We start from the raw sequence: 20,619 nt of genomic DNA, 5'->3' as shown, positions 1-20,619 counted from the left end.
CTGTAGCCCTGTGTACATACTGGTAACACTAGTTGGAAGCAGTGCGTTCAAAATGGAGCATATGAAGCTGGGAGTCAGAATGGCAGGTGGAAGGAGGGACGAACTGGATAGGAGACAATGTACTGGGAACCTGGATAAAGATACATTATGTGCACACAATCCACTAACACTAACAAAAGGAAACAAAAATCGTGTTTTAAAAAGCGGGGTTGTTTCCTTCCTCTCTTTATCTAGAGTGAGCTGTTGTTTAGTCATTATTTAGGATGAGCTTTATCTCTGAAGGTCAGGGAGCTGAGGGGCAAATTATCAAACTGCCACAATCTGCACCACGAACACCACCATAAACTCTTTTCAAATAACAAAACTGGCAAATACGGCGGGTTGTAGATAGTGGTGAGAATTTTTTTTTGTAGTGACTATCAATTGATATCTAGTCTTTTTTGTTTGTTTGATCTTTTGAGACAGGTTTTCTTTGTGTAGCCTTCACTGTCTTGAAACTCCCTCCGAAGACTAGAGAGATGCACCCACCTCTGCCTGCTAAGTGCTGGGATTAAAGATGTGCGTCAGATCCAAGTAGTTTTGAAATAAACATTGAAGACAGTAAAATTACTGAAGAAAATGGGACTTAGGTTCTGGTCCGCGGTCAGCTCCTGCTAGGGAACGGCTGGAATCCAAAGCACAGCGGCTTCAGTTTCTAACTGAAGTGAGTATAAGAACGCACATCCCTGGCCAGCACAGGGAGTATTAGTTCTTTAAAAAATCATTATACAGTTCCTAGAACCATTCTGTCCATAGGAAGCTGAAACCAAATACCTTTACTATTGTCTAATGAATAAATACTGCCCTCACTGACACTCAGGAGAAATAATTGCCCCAAGTTGAGTTTACACTAAGCTGAATCTAGTCTATCAATACTGTAAAAAAGCCACCGAGACCCTCCTTCATAGAAAAGGCTTGAAACAGATACTGACAACTAATTCCTGCTTAGTAAACCTTATGTATGAGAAATTTTCAAATATAAAGAAAATCAGAATCAAAAGCAAGGCTCTGATATTGATATGAGAAACAACCAGATCTCCCTCTCCCTCTCCCTCTCCCTCTCCCTCTCCCTCTCTCTCTCTCTCTCTCTCTCTCTCTCTCTCTCTCACACACACACACACACACACACACACACACCCACACACACAGCTAAGGGATATATATTCAGATAAAGCAAATGTACATGACTGTTGCATGTGGAGGCATGCCTTCCTTGTATCAGAGTGCCCAACAGTGTCAAGGTGTGTGAGCAGCGATCAGTGGGGGCTTCGATCAGCCAGTCAAGATTATTTCAAAGACCTGATCATCAAGAAAAATGCTTTAAACACAGCATATGTGGAGCTCATCTAACAGGAGACAGGAAAATCTGGATCCTGACTAAGAAAAAAAAAATCTGTCCTTTGTGTTTAAAATGGAAAAAACAAAAAAACAAAAAAAAAAAAAAACCATCCAGGGTAGAAGTTAGAGTAGGTCTGGCGAGCATAAGCTAATGAAATACTTAAACTAAGCACTGAAAATGGCGGTCTGTGTAATAATTGGCAATCTCAGCATAGTCACAGGAACCAGTGAGCATAAGAGGTGCAGCCTAGAAAGACCACGCCATTTTCCTGGTGGCGGATACCTTAAGCAGCGCCGGGGCATTGGCTGTGAGCAACCGAAGGGAAGATCCGGCCAACCCTCCCTTGTCTTTGCAGCAGCAGAAACTGCAGTGAGCTAGACAGGTTCTCAGCATGCAACCTTATTTTCTGGAGATCTGTATTTATCTTATTTAGAATTCCAGAGTCAGTTTTGTTGATATACACTTTGAGATTAAAAAACAAAGCAAATTAATCAAATTCCTGCTTTTCAGGGTGCTGTCAGGATATTCTGCATGTTTTTCATCATCTGATTAAATGATGCATTTGATTTAGAAAAAAGAAAGAAAGAAAACTGAATCTCACGGTATTCTGATGTAGGCAGAAGTCACACACCCCATTTCAGAGAATTCTACTCAAATGATAATAATCAGATTCATGGGAACATTTGTGCAGAACTTTTGGTGTAATTTTAACAAATAGCACTGGTTTCTGTAAAATATCAGGGCTACCCAACCCTGGGACATGCAAAGCAGAGTCGTGTAGGCCATTATACATAACACACACAATTAGAAACGTTAATTTTGAGAGAAATAGAATCATTTAAGGACACACTAATCAAACATTCATATGTTGTGATGAAAGAAGTCACATGTTTAATTGTATAATAAATAATTCTGAATGCGAAATACATATCAAATGGACAATCACTGGAGATTTTCCAAGTCCCTGTCATATTCTATTGATGCTTTCAACAGTGCAACACAGCTCAGTGTTGAACTTTGCAGCACCAGGGCGGGATGTAGAATGCTCAAACCCTGGACCACTCAAGATTGTACGAGGTTCCAGTTTCTAACTGTAAGCCATAGCCCAGACCATGCCACCGATCCAGCCATGCATCGCTCCGGTGTGCTCGGCTGTGGATTTTCTCAGGGGCAGGGTTGGGGGAATCCCTGTGCAGTTTTCAGACTCAGCCAATTCAGACCTCATCTCTCCTTATTTTAAAGAACACATATTGAAAAGTTGCCTAGGGAAATAAACTCAACCCTATCATCCCTAGGGTCAGATTTCTATGAAGGGGTGTGAAGACACACACATACACACACACACACACACACACACACACACACACACACACACACACACACGTGTACATGTGAAGACAGGTCTCTTTTCTCAGACCCAAAGGTGAGAACTGAATATGCAGCCCATAAGAAGTCTTCATGGGGTTAGGGAGCATGTCTACTTGTGCGCAGTCCCCTCTCTCCATGTTTACCTTCCTGCATATTAATCTTCCAGGGGAAGTCAACCCAAGATACTATCAGAGTTATTAGGAGAAAATTTACTTTACAACCTTTGATCTTTCCACCATGCTGTCAATACTCACAGAAAATCTGTCTCTACAGATTAACAAACATGTGAGAGCAAACCAATAAAATAACTACTATTAAAAATACAGGATACGTTCGAGAATTGATTGATTCTAGTTTGTCGGCAAGTACTTGAATATGAAGAGTAGACTGACGGTTAATGTCTTGTGACTCCTGTCTTAGGATAGGACAGAGACCTGGGAAAGGTTTAAATCTTTGGTCTGGAATGTTTAAATATACGTGTTCCAACTTTAAGAATGATACCTCTTTATCCTCTCTACGTCTACATCTTAAAGTTGCCAATTCTTTCAGCTGCTTATTGGAATTGTTTTCAAATTCATCTTTGTATGGGCGGAGACATGGCGCTTCCAGCGAAATCTGTCTTACTCAGGATCCCAGTCATTTGTAAACCATGTGATTCCCCTGAATCGCAGCCCAAAGCTTGTCTCCAGGTTATGAGTTTCCTGGTAGACAGAGTGTCAGTTCAGTGTGTAACGTCTCCTTCACGTGCAGCTTACCTGGCACTTGCCGTTTGCACATATATCTAATCCCTGATATCCACAAGAAGTTCCGTCCAGCACCTTTTCTGATAGAAGAATGGGCTGTTCTCTTCCAACAGGAGAGCAAAACAAGGCACATGGTTTTTCTGCATACAAAGCGGATAAAAGAGAGAAAGCTGACTCGTAAGTATTTTTTTATCTTAAGCTTAACTTTTTCACAATGATTACTGGATAACATATAAGTCAATGTTAATTGAGTGATACAACACTGAAGTAGGTATTAGATGGCATATTATTTCTTTAGAAGCACCCAGTCTATATTAATTTCAACCTTACAAGATCTGGCCTCAAATGTATGTATGTATGTATATGTATATATATAAACGTAAAATTTTATATTAATTATGTTTATATGTATTTTATCTGTAATTGTTATATAAATGTTTATATATATTATAGAGCATCATATACACATATTATTATTTTTCTAGGATAAAACTACAGAAAGCTTACCAATCATAGCCCTGAAATATATTTGGTGCATCCCAAGTTTTTTCTACACCTTTGAGAATGATAGCATTCTTACTTTTAACTCACTTAAAACTCCTGATTAATATCTATACACAAAGTTTTTCTGATGTCTCTCTGAATTTTCTAAGATTTAATATTTCACGTACATTCTCTAGCAAAAAGTTACCAAAGTGGGAAAAGCAACCGTCGTCAGACTCTTCGTGGTAGGAGTTTTCAGAAATGACAAGTGACTGCATAGGAACTTGGATGAAGAGGCACACGTGTGACTGTGTTAGCAGGACTCAGTCCCTTCACAGCTGACTCAGAAGTCAGTGAGCCTGGTGTGCAGGGTGGGGAACTCTGGTTCAGGGTGAGGAATTCTTGAGCTGCTGGCATTCTCCCTCAGTGCCCTAACAGGAGGGCTGGATCTCAAATACTGGCCTTTTAGACTCAAAGTGGCATCTTTTTTTTTTTTTTAAGTGTTTCCAGTTCAAAGCCTTTTATGGAGAATCTGTACTACTTGGTGACATCAATGCTGCAGATAATCAAACCTGCAACTTCAGAAGACCCTCCGAGCCGCGCTCTCCTCTCCTGGCTTGACACCAGTCGGCCCTTTACTGCTTATTAAACTTGTATAAATAGGATGGAAAATAGTTTACAGGCCCTGTCATTGCTCTGATGTCTTCAGAAAAGTTCCACGTGTGCTGAGGGGATTCTATAAATACCACATAACAGCCAGAGGCATGGAACCCGGTATCACTTTGCAAAAAGAAGACAGACAGTTAAATGAGCCTTCAAAACTTGAACATTTCAAACAGTTTTCACATGTGGCTTCAGAATGCCACTCCGAGTAATATGGGGGAGCTGGAAATATGGCCTTTAACATGTGTGGTTTGGAAATCTCCCTTTAAGATGCCATTAGAAGCCACAATAAAACTCTGCAAATGTGTTCTTGCACTGCAAAGTAAAGCATGCTATTCCCCGACTGCTCGCTGTTTCAGATCATTGGCCTTGAAGACAACCATCATAACCACAACACCTTAAAGGTGGCCTATGCAATTCTCTTTCTAGACTTTTCTTTGAAGACAGAGGCAAGCCAGATACGTGAGTTGAAAGGGCTTAGTCCTCGTGAAAATTCTACTCATATTCCAAACAGTTAGTCCAGTGGGAAAATCTTTGTGTTTTTTTTTTTCTTTTGTAACATATTGTCAATACAGTCTTAATGATTTAACTTTACAGTTGTCACAAATCTTGGATTCACTATCTTTATTCCTACAGGAAACCCTAGAGAGGTGCGACATCAAGGCAGGTGATCCCTGAAACATGCTAGTACTTGACAGGAAGATGCTATGACTTGATTTAAAGGAACAGACCTCCCCAAGACGCACAGTGTACATGGACAGCATCAGTGCTTCAGCACACATGATGCAAACATGTGAACACAGAAGCCAGAAATTGCTTTTCTTTATAGTAGGCAATGTTTACTACCCCGATGAGACCCTATATTCAGCTATCCTTCCTTGGTTATGGATTATACAGAAACCAAAGAAACAGATGTAGCCACTATATTATATGTTTTTTTTTATGTAAGGTTATAATATTACATGGTTTATTTAGAATTTGAACTTATGAAATCATATATTTCATTAGCTTCCAGAGGATGAGATGAAGGATAGTTATTGTGTATTTTATTAATCACACACATACTGATAAACTCAAGTGCTCCATATTCAAAAATGATTAAAAATATGCAATTCAAAAACCTCAACTAGAGAGCACCTCACTCTATCAAGAAAGACCATTATCAAAGTGTCTAAAGACAGCAGGTATTGAATTGAGTGAGGAGGAAAGGTCATTTTTATGCTTAGCTGGTTGTGTGTAGTAAGGCTGTTTAGTGAAAAATTAAATAAAAGTCTGCATGATCCAGTAAGCCCACTGTTTCAAAGGAAACTACATCACTGAAACAGAGGATTCACCCTGTTCTACACATTGCAGCAGTATTTACTACGATCAAGAAATGAAAATAAATAAAGTATGTATCAATGACTGATTGCATAAGGGCTATGTACTCCACAATGCTAAAATGAATGAAATCCTGTCATTAGAAAAAAAAAAAGAAGAATGGAACTTGAGATTATCATGTACTGTTATATAATCCTCTCAAGAAAGATAAATATCACATGACCTCATTCAGACTTGACTATTACAGTCTTTCTCATAGAAGTTGAGTGGAGTGGTGGTTGTCAGAGTCTAGGAAGACAGAGAGAGGATGGACAGAGAAAGTCAATGAGCGCTATGGAAGTCTGCTGACGGCCACAGGCAGACTATGAGAGCGGAGTGAGACGCACATGTCCTATGTCAGAAGAACACGCAGTTTTCAGCATAAAGAAGTGATAAATGTGGAAGGAGAGGAATATGTTTAATTTGATCGCTGAAGAGTATTATAAAATGTTGATAATACATATACAAATATAAAATATTCTATTTTAGGGATCACTAATAAATTTAATACTAAAGCACTTACGGATTGGTTTTGTAAATAGTACATATCTTTAGAACTCTGGCTTTTATTCATGATAATTTATTCTACATATTTTTTTTTTTTTACCAAGGGTCTGTACCCATTGCCCTCCATGCTGTTTACTGTTTTGCCAGTAGTTTTTTTTTGTTGTTTGTTTTTTTGTTTTTGTTTGTTTGTTTGTTCGTTGTATGCTCATGTGCTTAATCTGAGTTAAAGGAACCCTGATCCAGATAGGTGTAAGCTCCAAACAGGCTGAAGGAAACATGAAAAATCACAGTCCACTGTGACCTTGAGAGGAAGTAAAGGTAACCCTGAAAATCTATCATGTAGCCACAGAAGCCACCGCCACGCAAGCCCACATTTATTGCTGACGAGGACCGTTGCCATTCTGACTTAACACTGCAGCATATACTTCCAGTTCTCAGGTTACAGTAATTAAAGGTTTATTTCAGCTGGTAAAACTAGTTTGGAAATGACCTCAGTTAGGATCCTCAAAGGCTGCACCTTTGAGGCTGTACTAAACCACAAAGTTAAACCAGGGTACATTGGCAACCATGTGCAAATCTGCCATCTCATCAAATCTGTGTGTGTGCACACAACTCTCACAGCTGAGACACAGACTACTTTTTCCGGCCACACTGCCTATTACTACCACTCCCACTGTCTGGCACCAACCATTTATTTTCATTTCTGCAATGTTTGCCACTTCAAACTGTTATTTCCAGAGATCGCAGTGCAGCACATGACCTCATGCGCCTGACATATTTATTCTGTGGCTGACGTCTTTACCCATTCATCGAGATTTATATCTGACATTAGTACTGGCTACATAGTATTCCATCGCTCAAGCATTCAACTTCTACACTGCTCACTGAGTGTTCAGCTCTTTCAGAGGTTTCTAAACTAATCTTCAGAGGGGCTGCCCCATTTTGTGTTTCTATCGGCAATGTTAGACATACCCACTGTCTTTAAATGTTTACCAGCACATGATACATTCATATTTTTATTTAAGTTAGTTCAATGAATACATATTCACTGCTCACAATGATACTAAAATAGACAATTTTAATTCTGTGGTTGCTATAGGCCAGTGAAATCAGAAACAAAAATGAAGTCTAAAAATGATTATAAGTTAATTTGTAAAATAACACAAACACTGTAAAACAACTGGCACTCAGCTGGGGGCCATACCTTCATCGAAGACAGCGTGCCACCGAAGTGTATGCTTTGGGTACGAAGTTCTAACACTATAGGCCTGACATTGCCAGTCTCTGAATCCAGGCAAACCTGCAGGACAAGGTGGATTCTCACATATTCTGTATTGTTTTCTGGGGCCATTACAGTCCCTTGCTTCAGAACCTAGCCTAGAAAAAGAGTACAGATCATAAATTTCACCTTTTCTCAACAAGTACCAACTTTTAAAAAGTGAAAACCATATTTATAAAATATCCTATTGGACTGCTTCTTTCAAAAGCTTACAAATCTCTGAGGAAAGTAGGAAACTCATAGGCTTATTTTTTTTCTAATGAAACATTTTTTGGTGCAAAACTTATCTTTCAAAATTCATAAATGATCAAACTGAGTTTAGATCAAACAGAAGACAAATTTCATGGGCAGAACTCAGGGCAACCTGGAAAGTCTGACATCCTCATGCATCAGTTGTTTCTGAGGATTATTAAGTTCATATTTTCAGAAATTTCAGATGCTTTTCAGCAGCATATAACTGAACTACGGCCCTGAGCTCCAGAAAGGCATACTGAGTAGAAGCCCACGCTCCACAGTGCTCTCTCCAGGTGCAGGAACCACGATCGAGAGGGTCTGGTGATGACCCTCAGCTGTCCATGGGCCCAACATGGACTTCCGTTCTTTCTCTTTTTGCTTTTTATTCTGCTTTTGTTTTATGTTTAGCTTTTAGCATCACTAACTCTGCTCTCATTCTGCCTTCAGGCCCAGCATCCTCTAACCTTCCTGCTAGCTTTTCTACTGTTTACTTGACTCTTCCAATGTCCCAGTATCCTCTTGCTTTTCCCCTAGCCTTTCTACTGTTTACTTGACTCTTCCAATGTCCCAGCAAACTCTTGCCTTCCTGCAAGCCCTTATACTGTTTACAGGACTTTTCTATTGCTCAGCCTGCTCACTGAGTATATTTCATGTGACTCAGTCATGGACAGTGTCTTTCTGTAGATTTCATTACTCTTTGTTAGAAAGCCTGACCACTGTTTGCTTCTTAAAGGAGATGTTTTATTTTGGGTAAACAATTTGAGGCAGTAGTTTCCTTTGTTGTCCATTAGGATTTACAGGTGGTAAAGGCTTTGCTATTTTAAAATGGATGACCAAACGCCCCCCTCCCAAGCCAGGAGCTGTGACTTTACCCAGGACACTTGCGCTCTCGACTGCTGACCCCAGAGCTGCAACTTCGACTACAGGAACTCCACGCGCTCCACTCTCCAGCCAAGTGCTCGGGTGCAGGGGTCCTGCGGGTGCATTCTCCAGCCTTACACCACTATTCCAAAAGTCATGTCTTAGGTGAACAAATCAGGGCACAACTGAAAATCATTCACTGGTCTACACAGTCACTGGAATTAATGCAAGTCAGTTAGGGCTATGGCAGCCCAAGTACCAAATAGGAAGACTGCAAAAGACAAAAGTTAGCTGGCACTTACAACAGCAAGGCCCACTCCCTTGGATCTGGTGTTATTAACAGTCACAGCATGAAAACAGTATTCAGAGACTGGTAATGACAGGGCAGAAAATCCACCATGGTAGGGAGAAAGGGCAGAAGCAATGGAGAGGGGGCCTGGGGTTTAAAAGCAGAAGAGAAAATCTAACACATTCTGTGAAACTAATTAAAAGAGGAAAATAAATAAACCCCCAAACCAAAACAGATTTCAAAGCAGCCATGTATAAGTATGAAAAAACAGAGATAATATTCCTTCTGTTACTAGGCTGAAGGAGACATTTCAGCAAACTTAGACTTCTCCCCAGTACTATACACCAAGCTTTCACCAAACAGTCAAGTTGTTTGGTAGATCTGAGCAATTGCATTATAGAAGTCGCATTTTACTTTCAAACTCTGCACCTAATTTAGTATCTTTTACTGGGAAGCATTACCATAAAACTAAAGGGAGGCATGTGGTCCTTGTGCATATTTTTCAGTCTTGTGTGTTTTACATGAAGCTAAACCTACAGCCATGAGAGGGGTCACTTCTATGGTCTTTGAAGAATGACAGGCAGGCAAGAGTACTAATTTCTGTGGTTATTGAGGAACGATTAGTTAGGTAGACAGAGGTACTACAATTACTCTGGGAAATTAATCATATAGATGATAAGGATGGGAAACAGGTGCAAGGTCTCAACATCACACCATGAATGAACTGTTAGAATATTTGAACCATTTAGATCAGCAATTATAAGATTAGCTGGGAAAGTCGATCCTTCTGACCCTGGAGGGCTTGCGGTGGCAAAGGTCATCAAGTTTTTTAAGAATTTTGAAGAAAGTACAGAAATGCTCTGAGTCTCTACTTGTTCACGTACAGTGTTCAGAAGAATCTTTTTCAGCATAAAGACTGTTCTGCAGAGTTTGAACGTGACACAGAGCACAATGCAGAAGGACTTCTTAGTTACACACAGTAACCGTGACACCGAATTAACACCATCATCACGATGCTGAAAATGGGTTTTCAGAAAGCAAGCCTTCATTCACCTGTATTTTAATGCCTTGATTGAAATTTATTGTTTCTACTATTTTAAGAGGAGAGAACTTAGAAGACAACAATATATCATATCGCTTACGATCAACTAACATCTATTTAAGCTGGTGGTTCTCAACCTTTCTAATACTGTGACCATCAAGTTGTGATGAGCCACAATCATAAAATTGATAGTTCTGAATCCCAATGCAGATTTCTGCATTTTCCAATGGCCCTAAGTGAGCCCTGTGAAAGGTTCTGCAACACACTGGTCAAAACCTGCTGATGTAAGCATAACTAAGCACTTCCTGTATGTTTGTGGTATACAGTCAGAACTCTAATTCAACCTCTTGTAGAGCTAATATGCCTTAAGTTTCACCTTGAAAAGTAACATAGCTGTGTCACTATTGCAGGTTTCTTAATAAGTACATTATAGTTTTATGGGAATATTCAATCTGAAAAGAAAAAGGGAAAACGCGGTCAATGTAAATACTTATATATCACCTACTAGCTTTGAGCACTCAATAATGTTATGGCAGCCATGGAAAAATACCAGTATAAAACCTGTCAAACTTGAGTTGGTCCCACTGCCTGGCCTGCTTGGAGGGTGTTTACTTTTCCCTGGGTACATATCAGAGATCCTTGCCCATTTAGCAACAAGCTGGCACTGGCTGGCTGGGCAAGAGTTCATAGCAGACTGGAAATCTTCTGGAAAATGCTGTGATTGAGCCTGTATATAATTTAAACTAGATCACATCTGGCACATGAAGAAAAATGGAAACAGATATGCAAGCCAGCCTGCACACACAGACTGGTGATATTTAAAGAAACCGTAACATGATAGCTAAAATTTGTCACCTTGGAGACAACCAGGTCTCAGCATCAAAGGACAGGGACTTGCTTTTGCATCTTGTAAGCTGTGTTTTCCTGTGTTAGGAAAAGGGTTAATGTTGCTTAAATTATTATACAGTAAGTTACTATCTAAAGGGGATGGGGAGATGGCTCAGTGGGTAAGAGCACTGACTGTTCTTCCAAAGGTCCTGAGTTCAATTCTCAGCAACCATATGGTGGCTCAAAGCCATCTGTAACAGGATCAGATGTCCTCTTCTGGTGTGTCTGAAAACAGCAACAGTGTACTCATACATAAGTTAAATTATTTAAAAATTACTATATAACGCATTCTTAGTTACTTGTTCCATAAATTTAGTACCAATTGTCTGTTACTTTCTAACCTCAAGATATAAATTCTACACAGGTTTAAATACTCAAAAATTATCTTACTTACAAACGTAGTTTGTTTGACAAAAAAATTAATCGACTACATAATATTGATTGCTTCCATGGCAGGATGTGCCCTAAAATGTCTGGCTGTGTTTCTGCATTGCCAAATGTTTACGAGGACCTGCCTAGGAGGTTAGGAAATCAGGGCTGCCCGAGTGGCCGAAATATGTCAAAGCAGCTGGACCATCCTCTCAGGACACCCTCCAGCACATGCTATGGAAATGGGGAAAGGGGCAAGGAGAGGAGCTCACTGCAGACAGACCTGGTGTTTGTCGGTGCAGAAGTCTTCAGTGTTTCCAGCAGTGAGTGGCCACATCGATCTCAAGTGTCTCAATGCAGGAAGGGAAATGACTAGACTATAAGGAATCTTTCAATGTAGTCTAATGCAAAGTTGCTGGGTCAGCCTCCTTTCTACTCTTTTCACTCTGAGCAAATTCTGTGAATCTACCGTTTTTCCTTTCTTTAACTTTGTACAATGTTATCTAAAACAGCATATTCACGTCCACCTTCAAAATCATCTGACTAGGAGAACTGTATAGGGGCCTCTCCAGACTCGATAACACAGCTTTAGAGGGAGTATACTCACAGCACTAATTCTCATCACCATGGCACAGAAAACTTTAAAAATTCCCTGCTTTATTTAATGCTTTGTACCACATACCAAGCTGACCGTAATTGCTACGGAAGGCATTTAAAGATTTGCAGTAACGTAACGAAGTTGGCGGTTTTCTCATTGATGGCTCCTACCATAACTGGGACCCATGAGTGCTGAAAGAACACAGGTCAGAGGCTCATTATGCACTTGCAAATGTGAAGTGTTAAAAACCCGCAGAAGAATATCATTAGCATTCTCACAGGGGAAAGAAACATTGCACCTTTGATGAGTAACTATGGTTTGGGCTGAAAGAACAGATTTGCTTTAGGGATCTCAGGACTGTAAATTATTGCTAACAACATAAGAAGAAAACTATTATAGCGAGCACATTTAGAATTCAGATTATAAAAAGGAAGAGGTGAATAAGACCAGACAGCTCCTGGCAGGATGTTCAGGAATCCCTCTGTGATTCTGCATCATGTATTTAGGATGAAGAACATGCATTGCTCTTACAGAGGTTTATGATTCAAGCAAGAAGTTATGCGGGGTAATGTCATAAGATGCTCTGATAAGCACACACTGTTGTTCTTCTGTGTACAATTGGAGAAATAAATAAAACAGGGCCCAAGCTTCATTCCCCAGTTAATCTCATAGAAAAAGATTCAGCATGGTCTATGAACAACTGACTGATATTTCACAGAAGTGTCCTTCAGCAGGTCACTTCTTATCGAAAGTGAAACACTTCTACTTGCTCCCAAGGTTTTTCTCTTTAAAGAAATTTCAGAAGTTCGAGTCTGTATCAATTCATCATTGGTTCATAATGTTATCCACCAACTCTTCTTCCCTTACAAATGGTTAAGAATATATGTTTGAGAATTCAATACATACATAAATACAATGAAATATGCTCATACCCACCTCCCATCCCCCTCTGCAGCTCCCTCATATCCTTGTAATTGTGTCCTCCTCCCAGCTTCCGGTGTTCTTGGGGCTCTTTTTTTTTCTTTCTTTTATTTTATTATTTTTTTTGCTTTCTTATTTTTTATTTTTATTTATATATTTATTTTTTTGTTCTTGAATAACCCATCAGTGTGGGACCATCCTTGCCAAACATCTGAATGGCCATATCTTCATATCTTCACAAAACAAAGGTTCTCCTTTCCTTACCAACAACCCACTGTCAGTAACACCTCACCAAGGAACGGGCCTGAATAAAATAGTTCATTTTCTATACCACTTTCTAATTGTTTTCTAATGGTGTAAAAAACATGCTATGTGCATACAGTCATATCTACAGTCAGCCTGCGCTTTTCCCTCAGAGGGCATTGTGGGAAACCTGTTTTTTTTGACAGAACTTTTCGAAAGCTTTAGGTATGACATTATATTATTTATATAAGACCTCTCCAGGTTTTTGATGTTAGTGGTAGTGCCATCAAATTTCTATTTTTTTTTTGAAATAATGTGATGGGTGTTGATGTTTAAAAAATCTGAATATCTAAAAGAAATGAATGAAATTCTAGATACATATGACCTACCAAAATCTAATCAAGATAAAGTGAATAATTTTAAAAATCTCCTCCCAAACGAAACAAACAAAAACAACAGCAACAACAACAAAATGAACCCCTCAGGTAATCTGCCAGACCTTCAAAGAAGAACTAGCATTAACATCCTCGAATAATTGCATACAGTAGAAAACAAAGAATCACTCCTGAATTCTTATGAAGCTAGTATAATTCCTGAACCAAAAACCAGACAAATACAACAGCAGCCACAGAAAGAAAATTATAAGCCAGGTTCTGTGATAGCTGAACTCGTAAGGAAAAAAAAAATGCATATATATATATATAAGAATTTATTGGTGCTCGGAGAAATGATGTTATTTCATGATCTTATTTTCTGTGTTTATTTCTGTGTGTTTGAGTAATAAAAGACCACTGGGCTCACTTTGGGAGGAAAGTGGTATTTATACTCGACTTTGAGCATTATAGTGCTCAATAACAAGAAAAAAAATATGCACCTTAATATTAACAAAACTAATCAGCATATGAAAAATATAAACGACAATTAAGGAGAGATTTAAATATTAGCACTTTAAGTTGCTGGAGTAATCCGGCTGATACTGAGACAGATGTGTTTGTAGCCGTCAGGAGAAAATTGCGTTCCGGTGCATGCACTATCCCTACTTACTCTGGGCAACATAAGGCACTCACCTTGCCGGAGTCGCAGTTAGTCCCATCCATTGGTGGGTCAAGCTTGGTCCTGCATTCTGCTTCCCCCTCCACCCTGCACCACAGACCAGCACAGATGACATGCTGCAAATAGAACATGACGTCAGAAGTAACGACAGGCTCTGAGTTTAGGTCAGTGAGTTGAGTTGTCGTGAAGCAATAAGGATGTATTTCAGTGAAAATATGCTTTACCTTTCCTAATAATAGATATAAATGAAAACAGTGCACAGACTGTTTATAGGGAATATACAACTTTGTATGTAACCATGGAAATTCTGTTTAATTTATTTCAATTTCAATCTTAAAAATCATTTGGTAATTGTGGAAGGATACATAAAATTATGAAGCTAATAACAGAAAAACTAACAGGCTGAAAGAATAGAATTTTGATTTTATTTTTCTACTTTTGCTCTGTGAGTCATGGTCTTAAGCATGCTAAATCGGCGCTCCACTACTGAAACCTCACCCAAGCCCTTATGGGTTTCTACTTGTCCTCATTCGGCACCTCTTTTCTAACACCTCTTCATGCATATACCTTCCTTTATGCTTAGACCTCACAATTAATGCACACAGTTTGACCCATACATGATTCTATGGAAATACCTCTCAATCATTATCAGTCACTTTTTTTTTTACTGATTATGAATACCTGCCAGAATTTTGGAATGTAAAACTTTCAATGAAAAGTAATCTTATGTAGCTAGACATGGTGTGAATAAAATAATCCTAAAGAAATGGAGAGAATAGGAAGAGTCTCAGGGGAAGTCCAGGGAAACATTAAAAGACTAAGGAAACTGAAGAATAACGATTACCTCTTATCTTCCCACTATCAAACATGTGGGCTTAGCCCTAACCACAGACATTCCTCCATCTGTTCCTACTAAGGAGCAAGAATTTAATTCCTCTTCCCATGGACCCCCCTCCAGCTGCATCCCAGATGCCACCCTGTTCTCGCTTTCTCTTACCTTACCCAAAGGTTCTTTTAGAGATTTGATCCCTTCTGTGTTGGGTGACTCATGGTCCATTCACAAAGACACACAGAACTTCCCTCTGGTGCACAGCCACATTGAGTGTGAACTCACTCTCTTCCCTCCCAGCTTTCTACTTTCCTACTCCCAATCTGGATGTTCCTACAAAGTATCAGTAATACAGAAACACCTCTCTCTGTGCATGGACTGGCAGGATGACTACTGTGAAAATGGTTGTCTTCTGCAATCTCTAAATTCAAAGCAACCCCCATCTAAATGTCAAATACATCACAGATGCAGAGAGAAGTCTTCCCAATTCAATTGAAAGATGATGAATGGAAAAGACTGGTGAGGAAGAACAGTGAAGAAACTGATGAAGAGGGTAATTAACACTGTATACTGCCTGTGTACATGTAATACATATCTGTATCTTTTATTCCAAAGGAGTTGGGAAAGAACCCGACAGGACTAAACATTTCACATAAATAAAAAAAGGGATACCATTACCCATGACCTGAAGACTGATACCTATAAAGTTATTTCCAGGGGGTCACTCAGAAGATTGTGTACAGAACAGATTGAATGACCCCAGATTGTGCTTAACATATAATTAGAGTTCTAAAGATACTGGTAGACATATTTAAACTAATACTTCAAACAAAGTCATTGTGAATCTAATGCTAACTCATCAGAACTCCTAAACTGTTGTTTTTCTGTATTTAGGAGTTAAACTTCTGAACTGTTTGTGATTTCCTAAACTTCTAGTACACTAAGAGAAAGGGCAAGCTGTTTATTTTTTTTTCCTTTCAAAAAATATCGTCACATCAAAATATTGTGTGCAAATATATCTTACTTTTATTTTGAATATGATTTATTCTAACCCTTGTGTAACTCTTTCCCAAAAATTCATGTAGGAGACTGCTTTGAGAATCTGAATAATCTTGATGCTTTGTGCGGCTTTAGGTTCCTGAAAACCCCCAAATGTTGTTTATAGATTCATTCATACAAAGTTCAGGCTTTATAACTTTAGTTCCTAATTATTTTACCTTCTCACATTCTTTTTAAGACTTTTTTTTTCTTGTAATTAGACAGTCAAATGCTGTATTCCCACCAAAGGATGGCTTTACTTCCACTCAATGAAGTTTATTTGTGTTCTAATAAAAAAATTTACTTAGGTTCTACAGTCAACTAAAGAGCAAATCCACAATCTCCCCACATTGCTGAGCACTGTTGGTGGTCCAAATTCAGACCTTCCACCATTGGAGCTTAGCTCCTCTGAACAGCAGGTGTTCTAATCAATTCCCACTGGAAGCACTGAGAACAGGGAAGCTGGCAGCTCTTCAAGATAAGCATGACCAGGATAATAAATCACACAGACCGAGCCTCTTGGATACTTTGTGTTCCATAGGTCTAGAGATATATGTTCAGTAACCTATAGTCTCAGTCTTCTAAAGAGTGCCAATTCACTTCAAGCTGACCTCTCCAAAGCAAGTGAAGGATTGAAACAGACTGTTGAAAGTGGAGTGTGTCAGATGTATGAGGTTAGTGCTGTGTTATACTTTGGCATTTTTAAGGAATAGGGGAAGGGAGGTGGAACATTCTGACAAAGCATTCTCTGGGTTACACAGCCACCAGTCAAAATTTTAAACTTGGTGGTAGAAGATCTCTTAGTATTTCAGTTAAAAATCTTTTAATACCTCAAAGAACGTGCATGGAACATCTAATCACGAATATACAACCCAGCAATATTTGTGTTTAATCTTTTAAAATGACAAAATGTTCTTTCAAACACATAATGTAATTTATTTATTACAGATATGCTTTCATAGGTTTATACACATACACTCTATTATACATTTAAATGGGAAGTAAGTTCTCTACGTTTAAATATCATAAATTTTTCTTTGTAGCAAGTAGTTCCTTTAAAATCTTTTCATCATTTGTCAAAATAAATGATTAGAAGTCATATAATTCAAGTAGTAGTTCACCCTTAGTCATGTAACTACTTGCTTTTAAATGGTTTTCCTCTAAAATACAATCTTAGTATCTCCACTTATTATTACAAATACAGCCTATTTGTGAAATTGTGTTTAAAAAATCTTTTCAGTCACAGAGTGTGTTAGTATACTAGCACCAGAAAAATCAAAATTGATTGGTTGCCCTTCCTATGAAAAACACTTCTGGTCCACACATAAATCATTTTAAGAACCTGGTCTCTTAGCTCACACAAACTCTCTAGAAGTAAGAATGAGAGGCCACCCTCCTAAGCTCAACATAGGATGGATGTCTCTATTAAACTGAAAGTTTATGAACAAGAAATTTTAGTGATTGCTCTATTTTAAGTTTATATTTAAATATATACTGAAGAGAACAATCAATAAGAATTTAATACACAATGATCAGGTGCTTTTTTTCTAAGTTTAATATTAGAGAATTATATAACCAGGCCCAGGAATTACTTTTAAATCTGTGTACTATATATTCACATGAAACATGTCAACATTTCTGTAATTGATTTTTTATTTTTATTTTTTTAAAATACCCTTCATTTATCTGTCTGAGGCAGGAGACCAGCATACACATGGGAGCTGGTTCTCTCCTTCCACAGGTGGGTACTAAAGACTGAGATGAGCATCCTCAGCTTGGTTGCAAGCTCCTTTTTCAGCTGAGTCTTAGGCTGGCCAACACACTGCTTTGTTAAAAATCTCAGCATATGATCCTTTGAAACTGGTGAAATGCCTACAATAAAAACCCAAATGAACAGTGACGGTTTTCTTTCAAGAAACAAAATACAGCAAAGAAAACAGTGAGTCAATATAATAGCTTCTGTAGTCAAGCACAAACAGAACAGGAACACATACTCCCCCAAACAAATAATCAAACAAAAACCCCATAGATCTAGATGATCTAAATTACTGAACTAAGCTAAAGTTGCCATCCAATTCCATTCAAGCAAGCACAAATCTTTTTACCATTGAATAAATATGTATACAAAGGGAAACAGGCACCTCAGAAGGCAGGAGGTGAGGGGACCCTCTAGAATGTACCAGAGACCTGGGAGAAGACTCTTCAGGACTCAAAGAGAGGGACCTGAGATGAAATCCCCTACAGTGGAGAGAGGAAACTTATAGAGCCCACCTCCAGTGAAAAGACATCATCAAGTAGAGGAATGGGAATGCCATCCCACAGTCAAAAACTCTGACCCAGAATTGTTCCTGTCTGAACAAATTGCAGGGACAAAACTGAGGAAAAGAAGATCCAGTAATAGCCCCAAATTTAGATCCAGCTCAGGGGGAAAGCCCAAGGTCTAACATTATTACTGATTCTATGGTGTGCTTACAAACAAGGGCCTATTATGACTGCCGTCCAAAAGGCCCAACAAACCGCTGAAAGAGTCAGATGCACATCTTTTGTCCCAACCAATGGACAGAAGCTGGTGACCCCTGTGGTTGAATTAAGAAAAAGCAGAAAGAAGCTAAGGAAGAGGGAGACCCTATAGGAAGACCAGCAGTCTCAACTAATCTGGACCCCCAGGTTCTCTCAGACACTGGGCCACCAACCAGGCAGCATGCAGGAGCTGACATGAGGCCTCCAACACATATACAGCAGAGGACTGACAGGTCTGGACTCAGTCAGAGAAGACGCACCTAACCCTGAGACACTTGGGGCCCCAGGGAGTGGGGAGGTCTGGTGGAGTAGGGAGTGGAGACATCCTCTTGGTGACAGGGGCAAGGGAGTTGTGGGATGTGGGACAGTTGGAGAAGGGTGTACCAGCAAGGGAATAAAGTTGGGACTGTAAAAAATGATTAAAGAAGAAATAAAGGAAGGAAGAAAAGAAGGTAAGAAGGGAGGAAGGGAGGAGATGGGGAGAGAAAAATTAGAAACTATTATTAATTAGCCAAAAAAAGGTGTACAAAGGACACGTCTATGTGATGTCCCTTTCATAAAAAATTGGTGTATGATATCCTAGCTGAGCACTGAGAAGCCAGGCTATGTAGAAAGCCCAAGAAAATGAGTGGAAACCTGACCAAGCAGACAGCAGAAGGCAGCAGTCAACAGTTGCTAGTCTTCAGCTGTGAAGCTTCATCTCCTGACAGGCAGCACTGAGCACCCAGCTCACTTGCATCTGGGAAACACTCCCTATCCCAGACAGTGGTACCACCGTGAGCACAGTGAGCTTGCCTTTCTCTCTGTCTCTGTTTTCACTCCTCCTGTGCTTCAGGATTTCTAGAGACAGATGTATAGGAAAGTTTGGAAGGAAAACGCAGAGCATGTATAGCAGTTTATAAAGCAAAAAGCTGCAAAAGGACTGTCTGGCTGAACACGTCAATTATGAAAAAAAATGAAGTCAAGTAAGAAATTGATATAATCACCAGAATCTAAGAAGTGAAGTCTTCATGAAAAGAAGAAGAGCCAAATGTTTATATTTGCAAGAGAGAAGGTTTGGAGTTAGAATTAAGAATAAATAAGTAAATAAATAAAAAGCTCCCCACACCCCAAGGATGATGCATTCAATTTTCAGAATGCATGTTCCCAGTGCTCTGAGGAGGAAACCCAAAACTGAAAAGCACATCGCATGAAGAATTAGCTCCCTTTACAGTTTTGGCTGTAGCACTGCTCTTGATCATAGCCTGGCATCGGAGGCTGGAAGGACAGTGAAACATGTCACCCTAGATGCAGAACCTGGGTGGTCACTGCTGCTACCACTAAAGATGTAACCCTAGAGGGAAGGGGACTCAAGGAATATGTCTGTTACTGACACTGGGCAATACACCGACCACATTACAAACGCCACCTAAGAAGAGGAAACCTGATTCATGGTACTCGATGCAAACCTTCTGGTTTAAATCTAATTAACTTAATTAACTGTGAGAAAGAGAAGAAAAGTAATAAAAGGTGGTGTGAGGACCAATACCAAACGTCATTCTGTTTTGTGGACCATAACAAGATCTAGTCTGACAACAGGGCCAGGGCCAGGATGCTTTTTTTTTTTCTAAAAAGTACTAAGTATGTATTTCATGCTTTGGGGTCATATGGCCTCTGTTTAATGCTACCATTGTAATTCAATGACAGCCATAGAATATACATGAACAAATACACATGGCCATACTCCTCTAAGATTTTAATGTATGATTCCAGCAGCTAACTCCCCAGGACATACAGTGCTTACCTTTGCTTTAAAATGTAAGATTAATTTCTACTCCACAATTAGATACTAGTCATCTGAGAAGAGCTCATCAAATATGATACTTTCCAAAGACAAATGAAACCACTGAAGCCTCGCATGAGAAATAGTGGCAGTTTTAACACTTTAATCTGGCTTCAGAAACATATTCAGTGA

General features: G+C 39.2%; 1 protein-coding gene across 1 annotated transcript in view; it reads right to left on the bottom strand.

The window, feature by feature from the left end:
- Positions 1-20,619, bottom strand: part of ADAMTS19 (ADAM metallopeptidase with thrombospondin type 1 motif 19) — a gene marked incomplete at both ends in the record, with an annotated part of 182,712 nt that overhangs the window by 57,749 nt on the left and 104,344 nt on the right. The window contains 4 exons of the mRNA XM_080920449.1: positions 3,502-3,629; positions 7,706-7,878; positions 8,887-9,017; positions 14,293-14,394. Of these exons, the coding sequence (XP_080776575.1) occupies positions 3,502-3,629; positions 7,706-7,878; positions 8,887-9,017; positions 14,293-14,394 (534 nt within the window). The remainder of the gene's footprint in view (positions 1-3,501; positions 3,630-7,705; positions 7,879-8,886; positions 9,018-14,292; positions 14,395-20,619) is intronic.

The sequence above is a fragment of the Micromys minutus genome, assembly GCF_963924665.1.
Source record: "Micromys minutus genome assembly, chromosome: 8".
NCBI lineage: Eukaryota > Metazoa > Chordata > Mammalia > Rodentia > Muridae > Micromys > Micromys minutus.
This window is presented reverse-complemented; position numbering and strand designations above follow the sequence as displayed.